Source organism: Varanus komodoensis, unplaced genomic scaffold (assembly GCF_004798865.1).
Source record: "Varanus komodoensis strain SLA01 unplaced genomic scaffold, ASM479886v1 scaffold64, whole genome shotgun sequence".
Lineage (NCBI taxonomy): Eukaryota > Metazoa > Chordata > Lepidosauria > Squamata > Varanidae > Varanus > Varanus komodoensis.
Window position 1 is genome coordinate 3,401,733 of NW_025336273.1, and position 18,000 is coordinate 3,419,732.

The window sequence follows — 18,000 nt, forward strand, 5'->3', positions numbered from 1 at the left end:
CCCCCCAGAGCCATGGCCAAGGCGGGCGGCCCGGCGCCCGGCCCGTCGCTGCCCGCGGCCACGGTGCGCGAGGAGCTGCTGTGCCCCATCTGCTACGAGCCCTTCCGCGACGCCGTCACGCTGCGCTGCGGCCACAACTTCTGCCGCGGCTGCGTGAGCCGCTCGTGGGAGGACGCGGCGCGCCACGCCTGCCCCGTGTGCAAGGCGGCCTGCGCGCCCGAGGACCTGCGCACCAACCACACGCTGGCCAACCTCGTGGAGATGTGCCTGCGGCAGGAGCAGCAGCCGCGCCCGGCGGAGGCGGGGGCCGCCGCCTGCCCCCTGCACGGCGAGGAGGTCAAGCTCTTCTGCCTGGAGGACAAGGAGCTGGTCTGCTTCGCGTGCCAGAGCGCCCGGCCGCACGCGGGCCACCGGCTGAAGCCCGTGGCCGAGATGGCCGAGAACTACCGGGTAGGTGCCTCGCGGGACGGGACGGGGCGGACGGGGCGGGGGGCCGGCTTGGCTCGCAGCGCCGCTGCGTGGCGGAGGGGCCGCATCCTGGCTTGCGGGAGGGAGAGCATGCGCGCGTAGGATGAACTACCGCTGAGCCGGAAGGTCGGATCAGCCGCACGGGCCGCTGCGCTGCTTGTGCGCAGGCCGCTCCCCTTGGCCGTCCTCGGGATTGCGTCGCGGCGCTAGCCTTGCGTCCCTCCGGCCCCGGGCGGACCGCGTGTCTTGGGCCACCTGGCCGCCCTTCCGTCTCGCTGCAAGGATGGGCCCTGCCGCACAGTGGGTCTTCTTCCTGCCACGCTTCCTTCCCTGGTGGGCGGTGTGGATCCCCATGGCGAATGGGGGTGTGGTCTGGGTGGGAGCAGAGCTTGGGAATGGTTGAAGACCAGATGGCTGCCGAGGCCCAAGCGCTGACTGGGGCCCAGCTCCTTCTTTTGCCTTGCCCGGCGGACCAGAGGGCTGGACGGAGAGAGCCTCAGGAACTGCCGAGGTATCAGAAACGGGCTAGTCCTTTGGGCAGTGCTTGAGGTAGTCTCCGGCCCACCCTGATCCTCCACGCTGCACACCAGTTTCTCAGTTTGCCTGCATCGCCAGGTCGATCATGAAATTTCATCAAATGGCAGGTGACGGAAGGAAATGTTCCTCTCGGTCATGTTCAGAGCCCTGGTGCCCGGTGTAAAGACGGCCTGCTTGGCGGCTTTGCTAGATGCGCTTGCACTTCTTCACCCAGCCTGACCATTAATCCCAGAACGGCGAAAATGGCCGTTCTGCCCAGCCCCGACTGCTCCTGAAAGCTCAGAGAGCGGCAGGGACGGGTGGAGGTTAATTGGGCTACACCTTGAATAGGCAGGTGAGAAAAGAGCTTTGTGCCATCTCCTTAACTCCGGCAGGTGAGGCACACCTGTTTGCCTCTGGCCCCGAGGCGCTCAGCATGGGCTCTTCCGGGTTTTCGGAAATGGCCAGTGGGCCGGTTGTGCTTGCGTAGTGAATAGCACCTTGTTGCAGAGTTCTGGCTATCGCAGACTGATCGGAGCTTGCAAAGCGGGCAGGAGAATAGAGGGGGCATGTACCCTTTGGAGGTGGTACGTAAAACCAGCGCTGTCAGGAGCGCCCTGAAGGCCGGTGCAAGCCAGGCCCCTTTCTAGAACCTTCCCGTTCTCCTACAGCATCTTTCTATGGGCTTTCTCTGCAAAGACGCTCCAGTGAGGGAGAACAGCAAGCACGCCCCATCTCTGCAGAGCCGTCCCATGCTTCTGCCCCAGCATTTCTAGTTGGAGCTTGAGTGGAAGGTCTCAGGACCACAGCCAGGCAGAAGAGCCCATGCTGAGCAGGAAGGGCCCGATCCCCCGGGTTGGTGGAAGGACCCTTTGGCTATTGAGTGGTATGCAGATCGAATAAGGTGTGCTTATGTGTTCGCTAGCATATTTGCAAAAGCACAGTGGGATTAAACCTTCGTCCCTGCAGGCAACATACATTTTTAAAAGTTGCAAAAATAATTACACTATATTTATATTGTTATTTTATATTGTTTTATTGAATTCTATTTATTTATGGTTTGTGAGCCGCCCCGAGGCTTCAGCGAATGGGGCGGCATAGAAGTCCCTCAAATAAATAAATAATATTTTTAAAAATATAGATGGAACTTCTGAGTTTGCAGAGCAGAGGCGATCCTACTGGTTTGCAACCCTAATTTGGGGTACCCCGTCTCCTTCCGCCCAGGGACGGCATTCCATTCCAGAGAAGCTCTCGGGGGCTACAATTTTTAATTGCATTCTTACTGCATTTTGCCTGTTGCTGTGAACTGCCAAGAGAGCTCCGGCTATTGGGTGTTTCAGAAATATGAATAATAATTCCAGTGATGGGAGGGGCTGAAGGCAAATGGATGTGGCCCAAAATTTTGAAAATACCGGCCTATGTTAGCTTAAACCTCTTGCTGCCAGTGGCTAAACTAGGAAAGGCATTTTATCCTTCCAGTGGGGTCCTCCCGCCACCATAACTGGTCGTTGACAAAACAGAGGCCATTATCTAATGAAATCAGGCATGTGCTTTTTCAAACCTTGGCAGCAAGAGAATTCATATTTAAACACCCAAGTCATAAAAGCAGCAACAGCTGTTGCCAGCTTAAACTATCACAGAGCCCCAAACCTCTCCTTTTATCTGGCAGGCTAGTTTACAAAATAAAAAATAAAATCAAATTCCAAATACATGTTAAAATCCACAATAAAATACTAAAATGGTGTTTGCGTGGAAAGAGTGACTACATCCTTTGATTTCTAGCAAACCAGATTTGTTGCAGCTTTCCTATTTTTTTATTTTTATTTTTTAAATAGGGCTGCTTGAAATACCAGCAGCGTTGCTCACTTTTTCGCTTAGTGAACGGACCAGAGTGTCCGGCTGTTCTGGGGAGGCTCTCCTGAAACTTTTTGCAGACTGTAGAAAATAAGCCGGACATAATCGATGACTGGAACGTCCCCTGCCTAGATCACCTCTCGGCTTGTCGATCTGCAGTGGTGCCGAGACAAAGAAGGGAAGGGGAGGCCCTGCAGAAAAGTTAGTGCCGCTCCAGAGTGAGGCCGCCTGGTTGATGCTGCGCGAGCTGCTTCTTGGTGTCTGGAAAAGTGCAGCGGAGCTTGAGCGGGGGCTTGGGAGCGAGGGAGGCGGGCGAGTGGAGGCCCCTGTGGGTGTCACGCTGCCCAGGCCGAGTTCCCGTCTGTTCCTGGCATCGCTTGAGTTGCTATGAGTCACTTAACCTCATGTCAGCTCTTGTTGCTGAGCTTGGGGTGATGTGAGTGGGGAGAGGATGTGATTCAGTCTGCAATCATGTGCGGGAGTTAGAATCAACAAGTCCAGGTGCAGGACCAGCCGTCTGACAAGCCGTGCCCAGACCCGTGCGATGGATCGGGCCCCCGAGAGCGGCAAGGAGTGGCCGGAGGGGTGGGCTCCTCTTGGCGGAGCCCCTTTCCGCTCTGCAGCCCAGCCCCTGCCTGCCTTCGGACGCCACTGCTGGGGACGGGAGGGCATGTTCCTGGCAGAAGAGGGTCACCTTCCCCTGTGTGACAAGACTGAGTGTGCTCAGATGGTTTTGAAAATGTTGAAGGAGAGAAAATGAACGTTTCGATAGAGGTGTTGATAGAGGTTCTCTCGCATGTACAATCCGTGGCCACCCTCTCCTAGAAATAGGATGGCAAGCACATCGTGTAAGAAGCTTAACGTTTATAAGCCATAAAGGGTCCCTCTGGCAGCGCCTTCTCCCACGTGTACCTGCCTGATTATTAACATAGAAACAGAGCGAGTCAGAAGAGACCTCCTGGGGCCATCTAGTCTGACCCCGGCTCCAGGCAGCTCCGCTCATGACATTAAGGTCTGGCTCAGAGGCCCTTCTTGAAGTGCCATCCCTGAAGGAGGTGAAGGGGGTGGCAAATGGAAGAAGGGCCTTCTCGGTAGTTGCCCCAGCTCTGGAATTGGCTCACCAGAGAAGTGTGCCTGGTGCCTTCATTGCAGTCATTTTGGCACTGGGCAAAACCAGTTCTCCAGGAATTTTAATAATTAACTGAACAGTATTGGATTGATTTTAATTTTAGCTTGCTTGATTGAATAAATTTATAATGGTAGTTTATCCTCTATCCCAGTTGAGGATAAATCCTGTTAAGGTGGCATGGCAGTTAGTAGTTTGTGTTTTTAATAGATTTTAAATTTTTTTAATAATACGCTATTGTTTTGCTGCCTGTATACCGCCCATAGAGTCCCGCTTGGGACTATCGGGTGTGGTTTAATAAAGGAAGCAAATAAATATTGTCCGATTCCCCCCCCCCCGCTCCCCCCACCTCACACTCCAGGCCAAGTGCAAGGACATGGAGAACTCCCTGCGGGACAAGATGAAAGAATTTGGAAGAATGCAGTCCGATTACAGACTCATTGCGAACCACAACAAGGTGAGCACCTTTCTCTGTGCTCCGAGGCTGCAATGCAGCGGGTCTACTCTAGAGCTCACCTGCACATTCTGCAGGGACCCAAAGGACACTTTCCCTCTGATATACCCTGTGTCCATGGATGGGGGAAGAAACATAGAAACAGCGCGAGTCAGAAGGGGCCTCCCGGGTCATCTAGTCTGACCCCCGGCTCCCGCCATAAGCATGTCCAGCCCATGAACACCCTCGCCGATGGGGCCTCAGCCTCCTCCCGTGGAAGCCCGTTCCACGCCCCGTTTCTGTATTCAAGCCTCCTACTGTGGAGGCACCTTAACCAGGTGGTTTTTCTCATTCCGGCTTTTCTGCTTGGCCTATGGTAGTCTGCGTTACAATCGTTACTCCGTATTTGGGGGCCTGTGAAATACTCCCCCCGCTTTCCCAGTGATGCTCCTGTGGTGGTGGGACAGTGTTTGCTGCCCCGGCTGCACAGCTCAGATGATCGGCCGGGCTGCAGGGGAAAGTGGGTGCTGGCTGCTTCCGGCTACACGTGGCCGTGCGTTATGTTCTCCTCCAGTGGGTCCCAGAAGTACCTGGAAGAATCTCATTTTGGGGAAGGGAGCTGGTCTTGATCACCTTCGGAAACTCGGAGTATCCTTCGGTAGAGAGCGAGGGCACATGCGCAAGCAGATTTCCCCTTGCGTTGGGAGTAGGCCAGAGGCGCCGAAGCCGGGCAGCCGGGGCACGTGCACCGCACGGATTGCCCCCCCAGGGCCCCAGCAGCGTTGGGGGCTGGGTTCCCCCTTTTGTTTCACGCTTCCAAAAGAAGGTCCGTCTCTTTGCAAAACAGCCCTTTCTTGCCAGTTCGCAGCTAGCAAGCGACTGCAACTCTGCACGAACCTAGTGATGGGACAACTTCTGAAGACCCTTTTCAGTAATGCCTCTCTGGGGGGGTCCCTCTGGACAAGGGCTAGCCTTTGAAGCCTATGGCTCCAACTCCCAGGGTCCCCCAACCAGCATACGCAATAGCTGAGGATGCTGGGAAACGGAGAAGTCTGAAGACTTGGAGAAGTCTGATCTGCAGAGTTGTGTTGTTGCATGAATCCTTGCAAACTGGGATCAGTTAGGTTGGCTTTGGCTTGGGAAGTGTTCTTTGCAATTCTCATCATCCCCAGCCGGCTAGGAACAGTAGGCTGCACACGCACGGCTTGAAGTGTTGGGGAAGGCTGGTTCAGGAGCTGAGAGCTTGTTCCGGAAAGGCTCTTTCACTCTCTCTCACCGTGCCCCAAATCTCTCTCTGCTTTTGATTCTGATGAGTCGGCTCCCGCTGGGATGAGGCAGGGTCGGCTTCCTGCCCTCGCTGTGTGCATCACCCGTGTTCCGTTTCCTCCTCTCTCGTTCACTCTTCCCTGCCTGCCCCTAACCAGGCAGAAAGTGCCAGGCTGGAGAAGGAGATTAAGAAACAGTTTGAACAACTCCACGAGTTTCTCCAGAATGAGGAGAGGAACATGCTGGAGGAGCTGCAGCAGGAGACACAGAACAAGCAGGAGCTGATTGAAGGCAAAATTAAAAAGCTGTCTGAAGAAAACGACGTCCTCTTGCAAGAAGTTGGCCAGCTGCAGGCAGACCTGAAAGACAACGACACCTCCTTCCTCAAGGTAGGAGCTCCTTCCTCCGAGCCACATGGGGAAACTGATGTGCGTGCTCCATGGGCAGCTTGCGCTGCGCTTGGCAGTGGTGAAAGGGAGTGATGCGGCCAGATTCTGACATGCAGCCCGTTCCCCAGCATTACAGACTATCGTGTGGGAGAGTAACATGCCCAGCACCTCTGGGGCAACCAGCCTGGCATGGTCTACGCACAATCCGCCTGCTCGTTTTAAATTTGTAAGCACTATCAGAATAATTAGTCTGTGTTCGGTGTGTCTGAGTATGGATTCTTAAGGATGTAGCTACCTTGCTGGATCAGGCCAAGATACACCTTGACTGAGAATCCAGGCAATTAGTAGTTTCTCTCTATGTTATGACCTACAGTTGTAGCAGAACTGTTTCTAGGCTGTTGGTCATTTTTGCTGCTGCTGCTATCAAAGAGCAATTTCTCAATCAAGCTTTCCTTCCCCTTTCCCTCCTTTCTTTTCTTCCAGAAACACAAAAACCGGAAGCGCAGGTAGGTGGTTGAATTTTCAGTTGCTGACGTATCCTGTAGTGAGGAAGGGCACTGGGGGTCTTGGCTCGTCGTTCCGATGCAAAACCCGTCCCCCCCCCCCCCGATTTGCATGCTGCCTTTCATACCCTGGGCGTGACCCGTCGTGCTCCTGGCCTGTCGTGTCGTCACGGAGAGGGCCAAGGCCCACTTCTGCTTTCTGCAGAGCACCAGCTGGGCCAGGTGCAGGACCTGTGCGACGCTTCTGCCGTGCCAGAGGTCCTTCTGGGCCTTTGCCCCTAGGGAGCATGGTCGTGCTGACCGTGGATCCAGGCTCAGCCCACTTTTCTCGCCCTGTTAGTCCTGTTGCAGGCGGGTGGGGAGTGGAGCCCGGCAGCTGTCAGAAAGCTGCATCTGGATAGAGAGAGTTCGTCCCTTGGCATCAGCCACATGCTTCACGTTTGGATTTGTCCCAACACAGGGCTCCCTTTCCTTGCGTGGGTGGGCTCGCTGTTTCTGCCCCTTTGTACGGAATGCAAAATGTACACTGGCCCGCCAGAGGCTTAACTTGCTCTTTGTTTTGCCCCGCACCTCCTTGCCTGCTTGGACTGCACTTCCCAGAATTGCCTGGACAATAGGACAGCCGGAAGCGATTCCGCCAGGGACTCTAGTGGAAGTCACCAAGTACTTGGATTCTTTGCAGTATAATGTGTGGAAGAAGATGCTGAATATCATCAAAGTAGGTAGGTCCCTGAGTGCGCCGGGCGAAGTGCGCTGAAGGGGCTGGGGGCTTCTTGCGGGGCAGTGCCGAAACTCCCATAATGCCCTTTCCAGACATGATGGCCCCCCACCATGAGGGGTGCATGCATGAAACCCCTGCAGTTCCCACCCTGCTTGTCCCAAGTGCTGCATTAAACAGCCAGCGCTCCTCTGGAACGAAGCACCTGCTTGCGTTCTGCACTCAAGAAATATGGATGAACGTGCTCTAGAGAGGGCCGGCTCGAGGAGGCAGCTGCAGACCCCCGGCTCCCCGGCTTGGCGCCTACCAGAGCAGCTTCCTCTCAGGAGCAGGGAGGCACCCTTGGCAGGGACGCCCTGCTCACAGAAAGCTGCTGCTGAGCCATCTCCCAGCCCACCTCTCCGTCCTTGAAATAAGGCAGCCGTGGTGGGGGAGCCTACGCGTTCCGTGGAGCCGCCCAAGCCCTTTGCTCCAAAGTGGGGGCCAGGAGGAGCGCCATGAGCTTGGCAGGGAGCCTCTCGGGACAGGGCAGCAGTGCGGAGGAGGCGGAGCACCCCTGCCACCCGTTCCGCAGCTCTGCTCACCCCCCGCACTGTTCTTCTGGGTGTGAGCCCTGGCTCAGGATTGCAGCAGAGACGGACAGCTGCAAGGCGCTGAACTTGGCCTGCAGTCACGGTTGTCGAAGGGGGTGGTCTCCTCCTCGCAGTAGGGTGTCCCCCCGGGATACCGCCTGGGGGGATGGGAGGAGGAAGCTTTTGTCGGGCTCATCGTGGCTGGTTGCCACTTCCTAGCAACACATCCTGGGAGCCCATGGTGGGCTGGCAAGGTGCGGAAACCCACCCAGCAGCTTCGGCAAGGTGGTTGCCTTCAGTCCATCCCCTGGGACACACTTAAACAAAACTTTGGAAACTTTAATAGTACAGTACATCACCAGGTAACAACCAGCAGCAGTACAGAGACTAAAAAATCAAAACAAGCTCAAAGAAGAAAACCAGGGAGAGTGCTTGCTTTGCTCGATGCCAAAGATAAATTGATAATGCAGGTGCTGGGAAAGCCTCTTTGGGAAGGCATTCCACAACTGAAAATCGGGGATGTTGTGAGTCACAGATTTCAGCCGCTGTGTGGTTCACTGCACCAGGGTGTCTCCTGTGCAGGGCAGCTTGTGAATGAAGTGTGGTCCGCGTTTCACGATGGCACGAGACCCAGCAGAGGCCTGCTCTCAGGCTGCAGCGAGGGCAGCTGGGTGGGCGTCACAGTGAAGGGACTAATGGAGCCCCCCACACTAAACGTGGTCTCAGCCGTTGGGCTTTGAGTTTGCTGTCGGCGGGGGAAACAGAACGAAGAACCTGCAAGGTGCCAGGAGACGTGGGCCGGCACGCTTGCAGAATTCGGCCGGGGGGTGCCCCTCTGTGAAGAAGGTTCCTTTAGGCTCCACTCCTAATTGACACCCTGGTGCCGTGAGCGCTTGATGGCGATGGAGCTCCAGGAGCGACTTAGTGGGACAAGCAGGGGGCTCTTGTAGCCGCCAGGGGGAAGCAGCGTGCAGCTGACCCTGGAGATGCATTGCATGGTGCGGACCAGCATCCTTCACACCATCCTGTTCATGGGAACACTTGATCCTTACTGTGCACTCGAGGATAACTTTGCATATTAATGCCAGGCGAGCATATATTTTTCATTTTATCCTGCAGACTGAGTTTTTAACTATATTGTTGTTGTTAGTCGCGAAGTTGCGTCTGACCCATCGCAACCCCATGGACAACACTCCTCCAGGCCCTCCTGTCCTCCACCATCCCCCAGAGTCCACCCAAGCCCACTTCCGCTGGCCCAGTGACTCCATCCAGCCTCCTCATCCTCTGCCAGCCCCTCCTTCTTTTGCCATCTATTGTTCCCAGCATCAGGCTCTTCTCCAGGGAGTCCTTCCTCCTCGTTAGGTGGCCAAAGTATTGGAGCTTCATCTTCAGGATCTGGCCTTCTCAAGAGCAGTCAGGGTTGATCTCCTCTAGGATTTAGCTATATTAGCAGTCCGTTAAGGAACGTGGTTCCCAAACTGTTGAAGTGGAGAACCATTTTTGCCCCAGGGGCCGCCCTGGTAGGCCAGAAGCATGTTGGGTGGGGCCACAATCCAGAATGATTAGAGGAATCCTGCTCTTGCTCACCCCCTCCTCCCTCAGCCACATGCCTCTCTCCGCATGGGGGATCCCCAATTTTGGCTTGGGGCTTTCTTGGGCAAAGCCAGCGCTCTGCACTGGGCCTGGCAGCCAGCACAGCTGGTCCAGGGCATGGGGTCGCATGTCCAAATTGCCTGATTCCAACAGCTGGGTGGAGATCTTCTGCCCGTTGAATGTCCCAGGCGGCCTTCATGGGCAGTCCCACACAGAGCGCTTGACAGTAATCTAACCTGGATGTGACTTGTGAGTGGAAAATCAAGGCAGGGTCTGGTTCCTGTAGATAAGGTTGCAGGCAGTACTAAATTGGTGAAAAGCACTCCTGGCCAAGCAATGAAGTTGCTCTTTCAAACGTTGCGCAGCCCCATCCAAAGCTGATCTGTCCAGCTCAGCTTGCTATAACTAATTCTAGGCATGGGACAAGAATATCTCTTCCAAGGAAAGAAAGAAAACCTGAGCCAGGAGACAATGCTGTGGGAGACGGTGCTTTACCTTTCAGAATATAAGCATCATTTTGCCAGATCAGGGCTGAAACTTCTCTGAACGAGAATTTCCAGCTTACATTCGCAGGGTGGAGGAAACTGACTGTCAGCTCAGTTTTCCTTTTAATTTCGTTCCTGTGGGTGGGACAGTGAAAGGGGTGGAAGACGAGGACAGCACATACAAGGTCTGGTCGCATTAAAGGTGCTGCTCAAGCCCTGCTTCGCTAGCATCGGATATACTTCCTCTGTACGTGGGATTTTCACACTCTTGCTCTTTTACGCGTGCGGCAGGCCAGGGTAACGCCTGTAAAGTATAGCTGGCAGTGTCAAGCCGCCCTCTCCATTCAGGTCACCACGACTGATGATCATCTCTCTCTTTGGCAGTCCCGTTCAGCTTTGATCCCAACACCTCCGCAAGCTGGCTGGAAGTTTCGGACGACCTCACGAGCATTGTCACCTGTAACTACAAGCTGATGGTGGAAGTTCCGGAGCGCTTCTCGACTGGCATGCCTTGCGTCCTGGCCTCTAAAAGTTACTCTGAAGGGTCTCACACCTGGGAGGTGAATATCGGTGGCGCTGAGCATTGGTACATCGGCGTGGCCAAGAAGTCCTGCGGCTACTACTGGAGCTTTGGCTGCGACTCCCGTCTGGGGTTTGGATACATGTACCGCATGCAGGGCACAAAGAACAAGAAAAGCCAGTCCTCCCAGTCCATCGTGTCGGAGGGCGGGCGAAGGAAGAGCCTCAAGAGAGTGAGGGTGGAACTGGACTGCGATGAAGGCGAGCTGTCGTTCTATGATGCTGAGCGGAAGAGCCACATCTACACCTTCCACGACAAGTTTGGGGAAGTCTTTCCGTATTTCTGCATCTGCAACGCCGACGCTGCTAACTCCTCAGCTGAGCCGTTCAGACTCTGCCCTCTCCAGGTCCTGATCAAGACAGATTACCCAAACTGAGCAAACCTTGGTGCTTGTATTCCTCTTATCTGTTTATCTCTTGTTATGGACGCTTGCATACACTAGCTGACACCAAGGCAGTAAAAAGAACACGCTGGTTTAGTTGAGTGATATTCCATTATTTGGAATGTGCAGAGTTCTTGAGCATAGATGCACTTGCGAAGCTGGAGAAGGAGACGGTGGTGTGGGCTACGGTTTGGCACCGTGACTGTTGGTCTTGTGCATCGCTCAGGATTTTGTCCTGTCACCAGCGCTGTTTAAAATCTACAAGGAACTGCTGGGGGAGATGCTCCGGAGTGTGAAATGCTATCCATACCCTGATGCCATGCAGCTCTGTGGTGCCTTGTTTCCAGAGTCCAAGAAAGCTGTTGATACTCCAGAATGCTGTCTGAGTTCAGTACTGGACTGGATGAGGCTGAACATGCTGAAATTAAATGATGGTTGTTCGGAAGAAAGTGTGGCTCAGAGAGTGGGATCCAGCCTGTTTGGGGAGGGGTGAAGCCCCCTTTGAGAAGATCAGATCACAGCTTCAGTGCGCTTCCGGAGCTTCACTCGTTTGCATCGCAGCTCGACTCGCAGCGCACTCTGTGTGAGGCCGTGGAAGATTGTCTGGAAGTCTCACGCCAAAATGCTGCAGCTCAAATACTAACTGGTGTACAGTATTGGGATAATAGCACTCCCTCTACAGAAAGATATCCACAGGCTGTCAATTATTTTCTTGGTTCAGTACAAACAATCCATTTAATTTTCTAAAGTTCTAAATGGCTTAGTTCCTGGGTATCTGAGTCTGTTTCAAATCTGCTCTGCTACTAACTTCAGCAGGTGCGATTCCTTTGAAGTCGCCCTCTGTTGCAGCATCCTGCTTGTCGGCCACATGGGGAAGGCCTTTCTCCCAAACTCTGGAATGCAGCTCCTTTTAGAATTACAGCTGTTCCCCAGTCTGTTTTCACAAAAGGGGTCAGGAGGAATCTTACTTGGCCTTTTAAATTGATATGATGCTTAAAAGTTACTTTATGCACTTTAAAGAAAAAACTTTTATTATGTTTGTATTTTATTATTCCTTTCCTTTGAGCTTTTGTAAACTGCTTTGGTCAATTACAGAAAAGCACTATATAAATACCATAATAAAAAATCTTAAAAGGCAATTGTCTTAAGCTGTGGACTGTGGGATGCCACCAGGGACAGGAGAGTCAAGTTTGGGGGACAGTCTTCCGCATCGCTGTGATGGGGAAAGGAGGGCTGGGGAATACCGCAGGAGGCGTTCCTTGAGCCTGAGCATTCGGCAAAAGCCTGCCCCACTCGGAGAACAGAAGGGGCTGGGGTGAAATCCCCTTCAGCCCACCTCCTGCACCAGGCGAAGCACAAGATTGACAGGGCCTGGGAAAGGGGCTTGAGATGGGCATGGTAGTTCCCGATTGGCTCTGGTCAGACAGGTTTATGTCACTTCTCCCCAGTCAGAAGATAGGGAATTAACCCTTTCGTGCCTCTTCGTTTGTAAACGGGGTTTGGAGGTTTCCAATTACTTCCTCTATCTTGTCACAGTTGTAGGGGATGGATCTAACGGCCCACATTTAGCTCTTACCTCTGACAAAGAAGTTGCAGTGGCATTTAAGAGCTGCGTGGCACATGCAAATTCAGAGTTTTCCTCCTCCCTGCCTGAATGACAGGAAAAGATTCCCTGGTCATCTCACCCTGCAACCCCCAAGGCTTCCTCTGGGACATGATGGGATGCTGCCCCCGGGGGAAGTCGATGAGTAGCGTGGAGGTGCAATAACCAAATCGCATGTGCTTGGAATTGGAGTGGCACCTTTTCAGTTTTACCAGCTTCTGTACTTTTAAACAGCCAATCAGGTCAGCGTCACGCTGCGGCTACAGCATAGGTGCGCCACGGATGTTCCTTCCGGTCAGTTGGCAGCCCCACTTGGCATGGTTTCAGCTTGTTAGTCATGTATGTGCCCAGCTGCCAAAACGGGTTGCAGAACAGGCGGATTGTTGGTTCGCTTGCCACTGCCCCAGCTTGGCTTGGCTCGCTTGTATGAGACGCTTACATTCTGCAAGCAATACTTTGCACTTCATCTGGGGAGACAGGAGAAATCTCTTATAGTTTGGTTTCGATCAGGTTTCACCCAGTTTGCATCTGCTGGACCAAACACAGACTTGAGTTATGATCAAAATCTGTACGTATTTGATCTTACAGAGTCAAATATATTCACCGACTCCCAAAAATGTGTTCAACAGCTGCATAATTTGAAAAAGATGCATGAAAATATATACTTTTTAAAATTGTGCACACACTTGCTTTAATCAATGGGAGAAGAAAACGTACATTTCAAAGATACGCACAACAGTGATGTATACTTTAAGTGGGGTATACTTCTGTGTGGTATATTGCGCTCTGGAAATTGAGGGTAGATAATCCTCAAGAGACTTGTAAAAATCTTTATATTCAGAATAAAATTATGTTTTAAAGATGGGATTGGCACAACTAGTAAAGTGCATGTGTAAAGATGTGAGCTATTCAAGTCAAACAATGACCGGGTCCATATAAGTTTTTCAAGAGGTCAAATGCTGATCTATTTTGGACTTTTAACTGACACTACAATGTCTTAAAATACTGTAAAAGTAACAGTAGTAAAACAGTACTGTACAGTAAAACAACTGCAGTACACTGCTATTTAAAATGGATATTTTTTGTCATGTATTTGTATACACCATATAGAAATTCTGTCTGAAATACATGTGGAATACTAGAGCTAACCCTGTAACACAACCCTTAACGTAACCCCAACCCAATGCTGCCGTCTTAAGCATGTTAATTTGAACATGCGTCCCAGTGGAAGAAATAATCCAACATGAGAAGTTTGGTAGCTTTCTTGTTAACATCAGGCTGCTGCTTTCTTAGCAGAGATGGGGACTCCGATATTGTGCATGACAAGTGACAATTTACGGGAAGAAATGGGTAACCCACATGCGAAAGCTACTTTTAAACTGAGCCTGAACAGTGATGCAACTCTGTGGAACTCCTTGCTAGTTGACATTGTTGTGTGACCTGTTGGAGAAGTCACTGGCTGGTCACCTTTTAAAAACGTTTTTGTGTAATTTTCCAAAGAAAATTAGCTGGTCCTGCAGAAGCCTGCAGTTCCGAGGGTCTGAAAATGGCAAGGCTTGCCTGGGCAATGTCCTGAGGGTGCCTGCCGTCAACCCTAGACGCTGACCCAGAGGATCTAAAAGAACATTGTTCTGAATGACGCCTATCAAAGGGCAAGCTGTCAGAGCCAAGTTGCATGTGAACTTTGCTCACAAAAGCCGGAGGCGATGCTTGACCACTTTGTAGTGCGATCCGCAGGTTTCCAGTGTCCCCTCCCCTCCCTGAAATCCCCTAGTTCAAATTTCGCATTTACTATAATCTCACAGGGTGATCTTGGGCAAGCCTCTTTTTCTCTCAGCCTCTATCCTATCAGCAATATGGGAATATTAAAACTGATCTATCCTTAAGGAGTACTGTGCTACGTAAGATACGCAAAGTTGTTTTAAGTGCTTTAAAATGCTTCATGTGGCACTACCACAACCCACCATGCTGTCCGTGTGCATGATTAATTATCCAGGGGGCTCACACCGTCCGACAGAAATTGCAATAAATTGCAATATGCTCGCCCTAAGCGTATCCAACTCAATTTAATCCCTGCAAGTTTCCTTTCTCCTTCTAGAGCTGTTTAGGGGAACTATTCAGAATCCTCTAACAACCGTCTTTCAAACAACAACCCGAAAGCATTAATAGTTTAATTTGCAGCTACTGGCTCCTGTACTCACCACCTTTTAAAACTTTTGATAGACAATTTTGCAGTTGAACGTGTACGAATAGTATTTCTGACGCTTTCATACTCTCTCTCCTGATTTGTATTACCACCACCCCTTGCAGAACATGTATGGGTGGGGTTGCTTTAATTCTGCAGTCCATGAGTAAATTTCACCCAGTTTCCCAGAAAGAGTGGCAGTGCAGGTGTGGTGGCAGAGAAGCTTTAAAAGGAAACTCAAAAATAACATCATTTCGAAGGGTTTTCCCCTGGATCAGGAAATCCACCTTCTTTCCTGAGGAAGGAGCTCTGCCATATCATTTACTGCAGTGCCACTCCCTCTGCTCCTCAGTGACACAACAGCCCTGACATAAAACTCCAACAAAGGAGACTGAACCACATGCTGCCGCTGGCAGCTGATAAATAGCCAAGCCTGCGAATTCCAGAGGGGCAGCTGCTGCTCGGGCTGTTGCAGCAGAGACGAGCGCGAGGCTTGTGGCACCCTCAGCGACTGCCCCGCTATTTTGGGGGGAGGCGGCGGCGGCGGCATCAACAGCCCGGGCCGAATGCCTACATGACAGAGATGCATGTCGCATGCACCTCCTCCCACCGGCTGGACCAGCGGCAAAGGAAGGCAGCCGAGCTTCCATGGCGGCGGCTGCAGCTGATCTGGCAGGGATCCGAAATCCATACCGGCCGAGATTTGTTCTGTGAAGTGAAATGAGCACCTCGAGAGCCAGTGTGGTGTTGTGGCTACGAGTGTGGGACTCACTCGGGGGACCCACGTCCCAGTCCCCACTCAGCCAGGGAGCCCGCTGGGTGACTCTGGGCCAGTCATGGACTATCGGTCCAACCTACCTCACAGGGTGGTTGTGCAAATACTGGGAAGAGAAGGAATGTTATATAAGCTGCCTTTATCTACTTATTTCATTCGTATACCACTGGAAAGGCTTAGAAGGGGGAAAGGGCTGGATATGAATCTAATAAATAAAAATAACTAAAGGAAACAAGTGGCTACCCCTCATTTTGTGTCTTCTCCCCTAAAAGCTTCTGCCCTAAATTCTGCCTGTGTGGCTGGCTACTTGCTGCCATCGCTCAGTGGGGAAAGGCACTGTGCATGTTCAGCTCCTTGTGTTATTAACATGCAATGACCATTATTAACGTAAATATACATAGGAGGATGTTGGGAATTGTAATTCAGCACCAAGCAGGCAGTTACTCAGCTGAAACAAAACCCTGAGCATGTTTGGACAGAAAAAGGCTTACAAACATGGAGCCGTTCATCTGTGAGAGCCTATCTTTTATTCATACTTCGTTTGATTCTTTTAGAAACTTCATCAGTATCTCAAGCAAAACAAACATAAGCAGAAAAGCTAAAACGGGGGAAAATCGAGACGTGCCTAGGAACGCGCTCATTAGGCATGGTGTCTTGGAAAGCACATGGAGCTGAGGGGACTTCGGGCCAGCACCAGGCTGGCGGGCTACGGCGGCCCGGCTGAAGCGAAGCTGGACGCTGCGCTCGCACGCCTGGCTGGGCAGAAAACGGCCTCGCGGGCCCCGGCCCGGCGGAAGGCCGCGCCCGGCACCTCTCCGCGCGGCGCAGCGATGCGGGCCGGCGCGGCCCAGCCCGGAGGCGGCGCCGGCCCATCTCGATCTCCCCCGCGCACGCGCACGCCCAGGCGCTCCGCGGCCTCCCCGCCAGGCCTCCCTCAGGCGCCCGCTCCCCCTCAGGTGCGCCTCCGCGCCTGCGCACTCCGCCCCGCCTCCTCCCCAGGGAGGCCCTTTCCCGCCTTTTCCAACGGCCGCCTTTCCCTCCCTCAACGGAGCGAGGCGGCCGCCGGCCGAGCTCGACCCACCCCCGGCACCCCTTTCCGGCCTCCCCCGCGCACGCGATCGCCCAGGCGCTCCGCGGCCTCCCCGGCAAGGGATCCGCGCCCGCAGCTGCTCCCGGCGCCGGGCCTCCCTCAGGCGCCCGCTCCCCCTCAGGCTGCGCACTCCGCCCCGCCCCCTCCCCAGGGAGGCCCTTTCCCGCCTTTTCCAACGGCCGCCCTCCCCTCCCCCCCAGCGGGCCGAGGCGGCCCCCGGAAAAGGCGGGAAAAAAGGCGCGCGGGCGGGCGCGCGGATCCCGAGTGCGGAGCTCGCGTGTGTCTGTGTAAACCGCCCGGATAAAAGTGAAGCGAACGGACGAATAAACCCGGAGCCTGAAATTCGGGGATCGAAGCGGGCGAGGCGGCGCGGGTCTCCCCCTGGTGACCGTCAGACCAGGCGGCGTCGCGACGCCCGAAGGGCCGAATAATAGAGGCACGGTGCGGTTCGCTCCCTGAGGGAAGCTCCCCCGGAAAATGGCGGGCACGGTGCATTTATGCTTGCATTTATATGCCGCTGCTACTGTCAGCGTGCAGCCGCGCGCATGCTGAGGCCGAAGAAGTGCGACCAGTCCCAGCATGGCTGTCTTGGGGATGCTGCGAATTGCAGGACCCCGCCCCCCCCCGCCACCCATGAAAATGTGCAGGAAATTGTGACCAGGAATAACATTTCCCTTTTTTCTAGGCATTCAAATCTGAGATCTGAGGAAGAATAACGAGTAGGGCTGTGTTTGTGTGGAAGCGAAAGTCTCACACTGAAGCCTTTGCCCAACTGGAGTGTCTTTATAACTGGCCAAGACACGTTCTTTCCCCAAAATTTAAAAATCCAGCACAGGCTTGCCAGAGTTCACAGAGCAATGCCCTATTAGGACCCTAATATAATGCAGTCACTAATACACTTTGTAGGAAAAGCAAAAAGAAAGAACATTACTAAAAATCATACCAGTATCTGTTTTAAAATGCATGCATTTGTGTTTCCAAAACTTGCAACACATTGCCATTATTTTTGCAAATAAATAACAATTTCATTTCTCAATATGTTGCAAGGATGGGGATGTGTTTCTAATATACTCTCATAATAAATGGTTTTAACCATTTAAAACTTTTTTTCTGCCTATATAATGTTTTTGTTGTATTCTACAGTTTGTTTTCTGCCCAGAAAGCTTCAGCTGTGGGGTGGCAATCAAATTAATTAATTAACCCCATACCAGAAGCAACTTGTGTTTACAAACAAGTATGTGGGTGGGTATGAAATGCTTTTACAAGAAAATGTTTCTGGTAAATGCTGCATCTGCAGTTTGATTCTGTAGCAGGAAAGATGGCCAAAGGAATTAATACTAAACTGAATAAAATATTAATAGAAAAATATTCTAATGGAGGAAGTCCCTGTCGATCAATTGTTCAATCCTATGCAAGTTTCATCAGGAAAATAAAACTCCCAATATATCCCAGCCAGCATAGA

General features: G+C 52.7%; 1 protein-coding gene across 1 annotated transcript; it reads left to right on the forward strand.

The window, feature by feature from the left end:
• Positions 1-6: 6 nt before the first annotated feature.
• Positions 7-12,024, forward strand: TRIM35 (tripartite motif containing 35). Its single transcript, XM_044450362.1, has 6 exons — positions 7-450; positions 4,326-4,421; positions 5,822-6,052; positions 6,536-6,558; positions 7,156-7,277; positions 10,308-12,024. The coding sequence occupies exons 1-6, from the start codon at positions 13-15 to the stop codon at positions 10,877-10,879; spliced, it is 1,482 nt and encodes a 493-aa protein (XP_044306297.1). The 5' UTR covers positions 7-12; the 3' UTR covers positions 10,880-12,024.
• The last annotated feature ends 5,976 nt before the right edge of the window (positions 12,025-18,000 follow it).

Excerpts from the sequence above, each read along its gene's own strand:
- TRIM35 (XM_044450362.1), top strand. The coding sequence starts at position 13 with ATGGCCAAGGCGGGCGGCCCGGCGCCCGGCCCGTCGCTGCCCGCGGCC. Across the intron at positions 6,053-6,535 it reads ACGACACCTCCTTCCTCAAG|AAACACAAAAACCGGAAGCG; the intron begins GTAGGAGCTCCT and ends CTTTTCTTCCAG. Across the intron at positions 6,559-7,155 it reads CACAAAAACCGGAAGCGCAG|AATTGCCTGGACAATAGGAC; the intron begins GTAGGTGGTTGA and ends TGCACTTCCCAG.